The sequence below is a fragment of the Eimeria acervulina genome, genomic scaffold (assembly GCF_000499425.1).
Source record: "Eimeria acervulina Houghton genomic scaffold, Eah_scaff1150, whole genome shotgun sequence".
NCBI lineage: Eukaryota > Apicomplexa > Conoidasida > Eucoccidiorida > Eimeriidae > Eimeria > Eimeria acervulina.
The window spans coordinates 1-9871 of NW_013549392.1; the positions used below are offsets into that span (position 1 = coordinate 1).

Consider the following 9871-nt stretch of genomic DNA (forward strand, 5'->3'; position numbering starts at 1 on the left):
TTTAGGGTTTAGGGTTTAGGGTTTAGGGTTTAGGGTTTAGGGTTTAGGGTTTAGGGTTTGTGATGCAGATCGCCAGCAAATGGCGATGTCTCTGTCGCATGCTTTAAACCGATTTAAACTTCGCTTTAGTCCTGAGAAGTTGGACACCATGATTATTCAGGCTGTCGGTGAGGCAACTGTCTCCTTTCTGTCTCCTTTTTTGTCTCCTTCCTGTCTCATCTTGTCTGTCCTCTGCCTCTCCTCTTTGTCTCCTTATTGTCTCCTTTTTGCCTTTTTTACTGTCTCCTTCTCGCTTCTTTTCTGTCTCCTTTTTGTCTCCTCCCTGTCTCCTCTTGTCTGTCCTCTGCCTCTCTTTTTGTCTCCTTTTTGTCTCCTTTTTGTCTCTTCTTTGTTTTATTTATTTTTCTTTTCTGGTTTGTTCAGGACACTGTATATATTATTTAATTTACTGTATAAGAATATGTCTTTATTAGGGTTTAGTAGTGTTTATGTATACATTATTTAATAATAATTTGTTTGTTTATTTATTCAGCGTTGCTTGAGGAGTTAGATAGAGAATTAAATAACTTCTCAATGCGATTAAAAGAGTGGTACGGCTGGCACTTCCCCGAGTTGTCGAAGACAGTCGGAGACAGTCTCCTTTATGCAAAGGTTGTGCGTCTCCTTGGGTTCAAACAAAACGCAAAGACAGCACCGCTAGAGACTCTACTTCCTGATGAGGTAATCTCTTACGCATACTCATACCTGCTGCTGCTGATTCTGATTCTGCTGCTGATGATTCTGATGCTGCTGCTGATTCTGATTCTGCTGCTGTTGATTCTGCTGCTGCTGCTGCTGATTCTGCTGCTGCTGCTGATTCTGCTGTTGTTGACGTTGATGCTGCTGCTGCTGATTCTGCTGCTGCTGATTCTGCTGTTGCTGCTAATTCTGATGTTGTTGATGCTGCTGCTGCTGCTGCTGCTGCTGTGGGTGGTATAAAGATGGGTTTGGTTGCTGTTGCTGTCTCCTTTGTGTCTCTTGTTGGGCCTGTCTTTCTCTTGATCTCCTTTTCTGCTTATCTGCTCTTCCGTCTCTTTATATGTCTCTTTCTATCTGTCTGTCTCTTCATATATCCTTGAGGGGCTTCGACTGTCTCCTTACTTCTCGTTTGTCTCTTGTGCATGTTTATCTGTCCCTTCATCCCTTCGTCTGTCTGTTTATTTGTTTGTTTGTCTCCTTTTCTCTACCTGTCTCCTTATCAACCCTTATCGATTTATCTGTCTCCTTGCCTGTCTTTATTTAATTATCTGTCTGTCTCCATATCTAAATGTTTATTCAAGTGTCCTTGTATTTTGTACATAATTAATTACTCTGTCTTCTTATCTAATATTTATTTTGTCGCATTGTTTTATTAATATGTCTCCTTTGCTCTCTCTTCCTATCTATTCATTAATCTGTTATCTTTGAATTGATTTGTCTGTCTCCTTATTTACTATTTAATTAATCTGCCTCTCCTCTTATATATTTATTATTTATATGTCATATATATATAAATTTATTATTTGTATATTTATTTATATGTCATATATATATATATATATCTGATTATTTACATTGTATATGTTTTTTATCTGTCTCCTTATACAAACAAATATATTTATATATATTATTTATCTGTCTCTTTAGATAAATAGATAAATATATTAAATAAATATATATATATATATATTATCTGTCTCCTCTTTTTGTAGATATGCGCGGAGGTTCGTTTGAGCGCGGAGACATCGATGGGCACGGAGATGACTGAAGAAGATTTTTTACATATCTCTGCTCTAGCAATGAGAGTTGAAGAGCTAACAGAGTATAGGACAAATCTGGCCGAGTATCTTAAATTAAGAATGAGAGCTGTGGCTCCTAATCTAACGCATATGGTGAGAGAAAAGACAAAGAAAAAGAGATATATAGAAAAAGAGACAGTTAAAAGAGGAGACAGTTCAGTGAAGAGACAGTTAGAAGAATATCGATAAAGGATATTGAACAAATCGTGCAGAGTATATTAAATTAAAAAGAGAACAGTGGCTTCTGATCTAACGCATATGTTGAGAGAAGAGACAGTTAGGAGACAGAAAAAGAAAGAGCAAGGAGACAGTTAGAAGAGGAGACAGTTGAGATAAGAGAAAGAGGAGAGAGGAGAGAAGAGACAGCTAAGAGGCAGCTCTCATGGGTCTTGGATTATGCGTTTAGGGTTTAGGGTTTAGTGTTGCACAGCAAAACAACGAAACTGTCTCCTGTCTCCTTAGTGTGTCTCTGATATCTTATCTGTCCTTTATATGTCTCTCGCTTGTCTCTGTTTATATCTCTTATCTCTCTTGCTGTCTACCGTCTCTTTTCTAGTGTCTTATCTTCTCTTCCTTTACCTTTCTTTCTGTCTCGCATATCTCCGTCTCTGTCAATTCTTCTGTCTCCTTTATCTATTTCAGGTCGGGGAGGTGATAGGTGCGCGTTTGCTTGCACACTGCGGCAGTCTGCTGTCTCTGTCGAAGCAGCCAGCGTCTACAATACAAATATTAGGGGCTGAGAAGGCTTTGTTTAGAGCGCTGAAGACAAAAAGTAATACACCGAAGTATGGTATTATCTATCATGCTGCTATTGTAGGACAGGCCACACCCAAGCTTAAAGGTATGCAGCAACTGCTCTTCCTGCTGCTGTTGCTGCTGCTGCTGCTGCTGCTGCTGCTGTTGTTGCTGATGCTGCTGCTGTTGTTGTTGCTGATGCTGCTGCTGGTGATGCTGTTGCTGATGCTGCTGGTGGTGATGCTGCTGCTGTTGTTGCTGCTGCTGTTGTTGCTGCAGCTGGTTGCTGCTGCTGTTTGCTCTTGTTTGCTGCTGCTGCTGTTGTTCTTATTGCTGTCTCTTTTCACTGTCTCCTTTGTGTCTCCACAAGCTGCAGCTCCTTTATGCAGTGTCTCCTTTTGTCTTTTTTCTGTCTTTGTGTCCCTCCGTGCATCAATCAAAAACTGTCTCCTTTTGTCTTTCTACTGCCTCCTCCTGTCCCTCATTTGCCTCTCCTTGCTGTCTCTTCTGCTGTCTCTTCTGCTTGTATTTCTTTCTCTCTCTTGTGGGGAGTGCCGATAGCTGCATTATATGCAGCTTATATAGGTAATATATATAATATATATATTTGTTTATATCTTTGTCTCCTTTTTGTTTAGGAAAGATATCGCGAGTGCTGGCGGCGAAGTTGTCTCTGTGTGTGCGAGTGGATGCCTTGACTGAAGCCGCAGAGGCAGCAGCAGCAGCAGCAGCAACAGATGGAGCAGCAGCAACAGATGGAGCAGCAGCAGCAGCACTTCAGGGCCCTGCTGAGCCCACAGTTGCTGTTGCATGCAGACGCTATGTAGAGAATCGCTTAGAGCAGCTGGAGCAGCAGCTGGCAGGCAGTGCGTCTCCCTTTCCCCTAAATAATAATAATATAAGCCTTTATATAAACCCTAATTAGCTAGGGTTTAGGGTCTAGGGTTTGTATAGTTTGTGCATTAGGGTTTTAGGGTTTGGAAGTGTTAAGAGAGGGTTTGAGGTTTCATCAGCCCAGAGCAAACAGAGCGTTCTTTAGGGTTTAGGGTTTGTGTAGCGGTTCGATTGGCTCCTTAGGGTTTAGGGTTTAGGGTTTAGGGTTTAGGGTTTAGGGTTTGTGTGTGCTGCAGGCGGCCCTCGCCCCGCGTCTAAACCCCAGCTCCAACGCTACACCCCACATAGAGACCTAAACGGCAGTGCTACGAAGTATGATGTCTCTACAGATGCTGTCGGTACACCGCAGCTGAAGCAAAAGCGTGTGCAGAGTGCAGACAGTGCAGCGGAGACAGCAGAGGAGCCGAAGAAGAAGAAGAAAATAAAAACAGAGACGCATGCATAAATAAACAACACCCGTCCTGTGCATTATCAAAGAAAGAACTTTTCGGGGGAGATGCTTCATCATCTGCTGCTGCTGCTCCTGCAGCAGCAGCAGCAACAGCAACAGCTTCGGCAGCAGTAACAGTCTTGAGCATTGCTGAGTCAGCTGCGCTGCTACTGCTGCTGCTGATGCTGCTGGCGCTGCCGGGGCCCCAGGAGGCTTTGAGAGCGTGCTGGCTTGTGTTTGTATTTTCTTTCTGTATGTACTCTTCTGTCTTTAAGCAAAATAAAACTAATGTTTATGTATATATATATAATATAACTTGGGATGAGCTGTACGTACACTCCGCCGTTGCAGCGCAGCAGCAGCGTCAGCTGCCTGTACACCCCAGAAAGAACCCCACAATTTCTCCGCAGACAGCTGCCAGCCCAAACCCTTCTACCTCAACTAGGCACAGCTACCCATAACCCTAGCTAGCCATAGCTAGCTGGAAGCCTAGCTAGCTAGCTCCAGCTAGCCAGAGTTTCTACTTTGGTTCTAAGGATGCACAGTTAAATAACTGAGGTGTATGTAAATACGTACACTGTAGAGACAGCGCAGCAAGAGACGCATGCCCCTCTGGTGTTTTGGGGTGTACATGCAGCACTGCGTAACTGCATGCATGCGGTGTACGTACACTGCACACAAAAGTGCGGTGTACGTACACCGCGCAGACGAGGCTACAGCCTCCAACTCCACAGCTGCAACGACAGCCCCCAAGCAAAAAAAAAAACACCCCACACCATCACTGCCTCCCTCAGCAGCAGCAGTTCCTGCAAATGCTGCGACAGTTGCTGCTGCTGCTACAGCAACTGCGGCTGCAGTTCCTGCTGCAATTGCTGCTGCAGCAGTTGCTGCTGCTGCAATTGCTGCTGCTGCTGCAATTGCTGCTGCTGCTGCTGCTGCTGCAGCTGGGTTTATTGCGAGTTGTGTGTGTTTGTTTGTGTGTGTTTGTCTGGGTTGAGGATTTGTTGTGTGAGATCTGCAGCAATACCTTTATTGAATTTATGTTGTTGTGTTTGAAGAAGCTGTTTAATATCTGTTTTAATTTGCTGGACATTTGGTTCTTGTTGCTGATTATCTTGTGTCTCCTCCTCCATGCAGATATTATAGAGACAAGCAACGAGTCTATCTTGAAGCGCTTCATCCCCCTCTTTAGTTTCTTTTAAAGCAGTAAATATATTATTATAATTATCATAATTAGGTAGAGCTCTAGCAATATCCGAGTTATATAGGAGACCCGCTAGAGCTCCTGCTGCTGCTGTCTGTGCACGTGTATTGTTTGTCTCTAAACAGAAAGCAAGAAGAAGCCTCAAGTCCTGCACATTCGTATTGTTCTTTGTAGTGTCTCCAATCTGTCTCCTTACTCTTTCGCTACTAGCCAAATTACACCACCCCTCAATACCTGCTGCACGCAGCAAATCGTTGTCGCTGAATAAGAGCTCTCTTAGAGACCCCCAAGCCCCAGCAGCAAATGCACGTACCCTTACATCTTCACCTACCGCAAGAAGATTTGTTAAAGCTAATGCACCTTCATACTGCAGCAGCTCGTGTGCATCTTTTAGCAGAGGTAGAAGAGCAGGAACAAGGTCTAATGCTTCATTATACTGCAGCAAAGAAGGATTAATAGATATACATAACTGAGCAGCAGCTTGCTGCAAATCTCGTACATCTGCTCCAGCAGACCTCCCTAGACACCCCAAAGCAGACAGCAACGCCTTTACTGCTCCTTGCTGAACCATCAACCCTCTTAAGTCTGTATGCTTTGATAATAAACAAAAAACTCTGCCTGCTGCATGAAAGACATTAGGAGACGGTAGGGGTTTATTGCAGCAAGCAGCAACAAGCAGCTTAACACCTCCTTGCTGCAGCAGCAAACGGCGTAGCTCTGCAGCACATGTCTCCTCGCCTAAATCTATCTCCCCATTCTGTACAGGCTTTGCTTCTGCTGGAAGCTGCTCATAAAAGGCCTCGAGCTCTTCTAGCTGAGGCTCGCTTAATTCTGCTGTCTCCTTACCCCTGCCTGACCTCGCCCACCTCTTCTTATCTTCTTTAGATTGCAGCAAGTTGCACAGGGCCCCACAAATCAAATAACGAGGTAAACTGCTGCTTCTGCTGCTTCTGCTGCTGCTGCTGCTGTTGCTGCTGCTGCTGCTGCTGCAGAATTGTAAACCTAAGTCTAAAAGGGATCGAAGCAAATCTTGCTGCCCCTCCTGTCTCTGTTCTTTTATTTGTTTTGCTGTTAGTTGTCTCAACCTTTCTTTGAACTCTCCATGCAAACTTAAGAAGAAAAATAACTCCAATATACATAAACCCAACTCCTCGTCTACCTGCTTTTGCTGCTGCTGCTGCTGCTGCTTTTGCTGCTGCTGCTTTTGCTGCTGCTGAGGGTGAAGCAAAAGAAGGAACTCCTGCAGCAAAGCGATGAAGTCAACCTGCTGCAGCAGCGTCTCTCTAAGTTCTGCACTATGGCAGCAAACACGTGCGATAGCAACAGCAATCTTACAACGGAGGAGAGGTGAAACGGTCTGCTGCTGCTGCTGCAGCAGCAGCAGCAGCAGCCCCTGTCCCTTGTCTTCTAGGAGTTTATGCCTGAGTTCAACAAAATCAAGGCATTGCACCAGCAGCGCAGCACCCACTTGCTGCTGCTGCTGCTGCTGCTTTGTCCCTGCTAGCCCTGCTGCTGCTGCTGCTTCTCCTACTGCTGCTGCAAGTATGTGCGGCAGCAAAGAGCCCTGCAAAATAAAGTCTCTCGCACTCTCTCTATCTGCATTCATCAGAAACAAAAGAGCTTGAAGGCCTACAGTAGCATCTGCCTGCTTGCTTGGGTCTTTGCTGCAGCAGCAAGATAAGAAAGGAGACAGCAGCTGGTCTATTAACCGCTGCATATCTACGCTGTCTGCTTCAGATCTTTCTTTGTCTCCTAACAGACGCAAAAGAGAAACAACACCAACCTCCACACTCCGCTGCAGTGCGCCCTGCTCTTCCCCCACACCCCTGCTGCTGCTGCTGCTGCTGCTGCTGCTGCTGTTGCTGGAGTCTGCTGCTGCAGACAAGAGCCCCAGAGCTGCTTCAAGGCATCGCTCTATCCCGTGTCTTAGCGCTAAGGCCTTTGCTTTAAGACCTAGGCGTCTCCTTGCGTCTGCTGCAGCAGCAATTGCATGCAGTGCTGCTGCTGCTACAGCAGGAACATCGTAGCAATCTAATGCTGAGGAGACTGTCTCTAAAAAGGAGACATCATGTTCAAATGCATCTGCTTCAGTTTGTTTTAAACTTCCAAGCACGCGCAGCAAATACACCGCACTTAGAGCCCGCCAGTGCGCATCTCCTATGCTGCTGCTGCTCTCGCTGCTGCTGCTGCTGCTGCTGCTGCTGGGTGGGGGAGGGGGCAAGACAGCAGCAAATCTATCAGGTGGAGGAGGTAAGAAGCCCTGTCTCTTTAGCCTTCTAAATGCCTGCAGCAAATCTTCAGATGTCCAGCAGCGCCGCACAGCCTCGCGACAGAGACGCATGCGCTCAGGTATAGCTAACGGCTCGTTCAAGTGCAGCAGCACCTTATCCCCGCTGCTGCTGCTGCTGCTCTCGGAGACGCCTAACGGGCTGAAGTGCACCAGAGACGAGACCAACTCCCAACCTGCTGCCTCCACTACAGCGGGAGCAGCAGCAGCAGCAGCACTAGTTGCTGCTGCTGCTGTATCTCCTGCTGCATCGGCGTTTGCTGCGGGGCTCTTCTTTGCGTTTTGCTGCTTCAAGAAGAGAGCTAGCTGCTGCAGCAAACCCTGCTTCCCTAGGGCTTCGTGCAGCGTGTGTCTCTCTTGTGCTAATCTCCCTATGTCCCTCAATGCCTTAACTCTGCGGCTGTCTGTCTCTTGAGGGTTCATAGCTATTTCAAGCAGAGTAGAAGGCATGCTGCTGTGGGCGAGCTGCTGCTGCTGCTGCTGCTGCGCCTCCCGCAGCTGCTGCAGCAGCAGCCCCGCGTCTTTATTAGAAGGCTCTTGCTGCAGCAGCAGCCGCACCGATCTCCCTGCACCCTCAAGGTCTCCTAGCAGCTTCAAAGCCAATGCCTTTCTATACAAAGCCTTGTTGTAGTTAGGCTGCAGCAAGAGAGCAGCGCTGCTGTCTGCTGCTGCACCAGAAGCATCTTGCTGCTTTAAGCGACACATTGAACGATTGCAATAGGCAGCAGCCAGCAGCTCCTTAAGCTGCACATCTTCCGCAAAGTTTGCTGCTGAGGAGCTAGAGGTTCCCCCTGCTACCTTTGACCCTGCTGCTGCTGCTGCTGTTGCTGCTGCTGCTTCTGCTGCTTTGCATGCTTCAATCATGCGCGTGTAAGCTTCACTCGCTCCAGCGAAGTCTCCCTCCTTAAAGAGGCGATTGCCTTCGTCTTTAAGGCTCTGAACAGCAGAAGCCGACAGGTTTGCGGCACCTGCTGCTGCTGCTGCTGCTGCTGCGGATTCTTCTGCTGCTGCTGAGGGTGCAGCAGCTGCAGCAGCAGCAGTCTCGTTGACGGCACGTAAAGAAGCCATGGTTGGGGTGTACGCACAGCAACAGTTTGTACTGCTCGTAGTGTGACTGCAGCAGAGGATGAGGGACGGCACCGCGGGTGCTCCTCCTGCTGCTGCTCCGGATGGTGCTGCTGCTGCTGCTGCTGCTGCTGCTGCTGCTGCTGCGGCTGCTGCTGCGCTTGCTGCTGTTGCTGCTGTTGGTTCCGGTACCCCTTGCTTACGAGGCAGGCGCCGAGTTCATTGCAGCAGGAGCGCCTCCTTTTGAATTAAGAGTGAGAAGAAGAGCAGCAAAATTGACAGAGAGAAGAAGACAGCTGCAGCAGAGTTCCTGCCGCACCCGCCTACGCAGCAGCTGCAGCAGCTGGTGGGTTGTGTTGTTGTTGGTAGGTTCAGGTGTACATGCAGGTTCGTCTTGAGGCCTTAGAAGGTAAACCCTAAACCCTAAACCCTAAACCCTAAAATAATACGTTATTTGGAAGTAGCATAACAGAAGAAGGTAGAAGAGCAGCTGCCTAGACGCTCGATAAAGCGCTCAGCACCACTACTACTACACTGTGAGAGGAAACAGACACCTAAAGTATTATAATTGAATATAAATATAATAATTTAAATCTATATATACACTTAAATTTAAAACAATACCTCAAAACATAGTCGCCCTTTGCTGCTGCAATCCATACGCTGCAGCAGCTGCAGCGGCCCTTGCGGCTGTGAAGAGAAGATGTATGCAGCAGTATATTAATTTAAAGTCTACGAATAAAAAGAAATATAATATCAAAGAAGTTTTAAGCTCTTTATTGCTTATTCAAGCGTTTTGTTTATTTTTTAAATACTGTTCAACTGTATGCAGCAGCTCACCATGCCTGTAAGAAGACAGCAGGCCGGCGACTGTATATAGAACATAAAAAGAAAATATTATTTTATTTGCATTTTTATATTTATTTTACTTTATTTTATTTTGAATTTATTCAATTTTAAAAGATATAAAATAGATAAGGGAAGGCTAACAACGACAACGCAGCCACAGCGGCCCATCCACCGCCGCCGCCTCGCCTTCTGCTGCTGTTGCTGCTGTTGTTGCTGCTGCTGTTGCTGCTCCTCGTGCTGCTGTTGCTGCTGTTGTTGCTGCTGCTGTTGCTGCTCCTCGTGCTGCTGTAACTTCTGCTGTTGCTGCTGTTGCTGCTAGTCTTGCTGCTGTTGCTGCTGCTGTTGTTGCTGCCCTTGCTGCTACTCTTGCTGTTGTTGCTGCTGCTGTTGCTGCTGCTGTTGCTGCTGTTGTTGCTGCTCTTGCAGCTGTTGCTGTTGCTGTTGCTGTTGTTGAGTCTTCAATGCAAGCTCGCTCGAAGCTACTGGGTAGACAGAGACAGCCCACACACTTCCAATACTAAACTCATTTTCCCGATCTCCTTTGCAGCGCCAGCACCAGATGTATGCATATATATATATATATATATATA

General features: G+C 46.6%; 2 protein-coding genes across 2 annotated transcripts; one reads left to right on the forward strand and one right to left on the reverse strand.

Annotated features, from left to right (window-relative positions):
• Positions 1–68: 68 nt before the first annotated feature.
• On the forward strand, positions 69–3891 carry EAH_00056280 (nucleolar protein NOP5, putative; the record flags this gene model as incomplete). The annotated part of the gene is made up of 6 exons (XM_013393812.1): positions 69–167; positions 533–654; positions 1731–1910; positions 2460–2658; positions 3191–3418; positions 3683–3891. Coding segments are annotated over 6 exons (1037 nt in total), but the record flags the coding sequence as incomplete, so codon positions are not given.
• A 349-nt stretch (positions 3892–4240) lies between these two features.
• On the reverse strand, positions 4241–8435 carry EAH_00056290 (TPR domain-containing protein, putative; the record flags this gene model as incomplete). The annotated part of the gene is made up of 2 exons (XM_013393813.1): positions 4241–4248; positions 5150–8435. The coding sequence occupies 2 exons, from the start codon at positions 8433–8435 to the stop codon at positions 4241–4243; spliced, it is 3294 nt and encodes a 1097-aa protein (XP_013249267.1).
• Positions 8436–9871: the final 1436 nt, after the last annotated feature.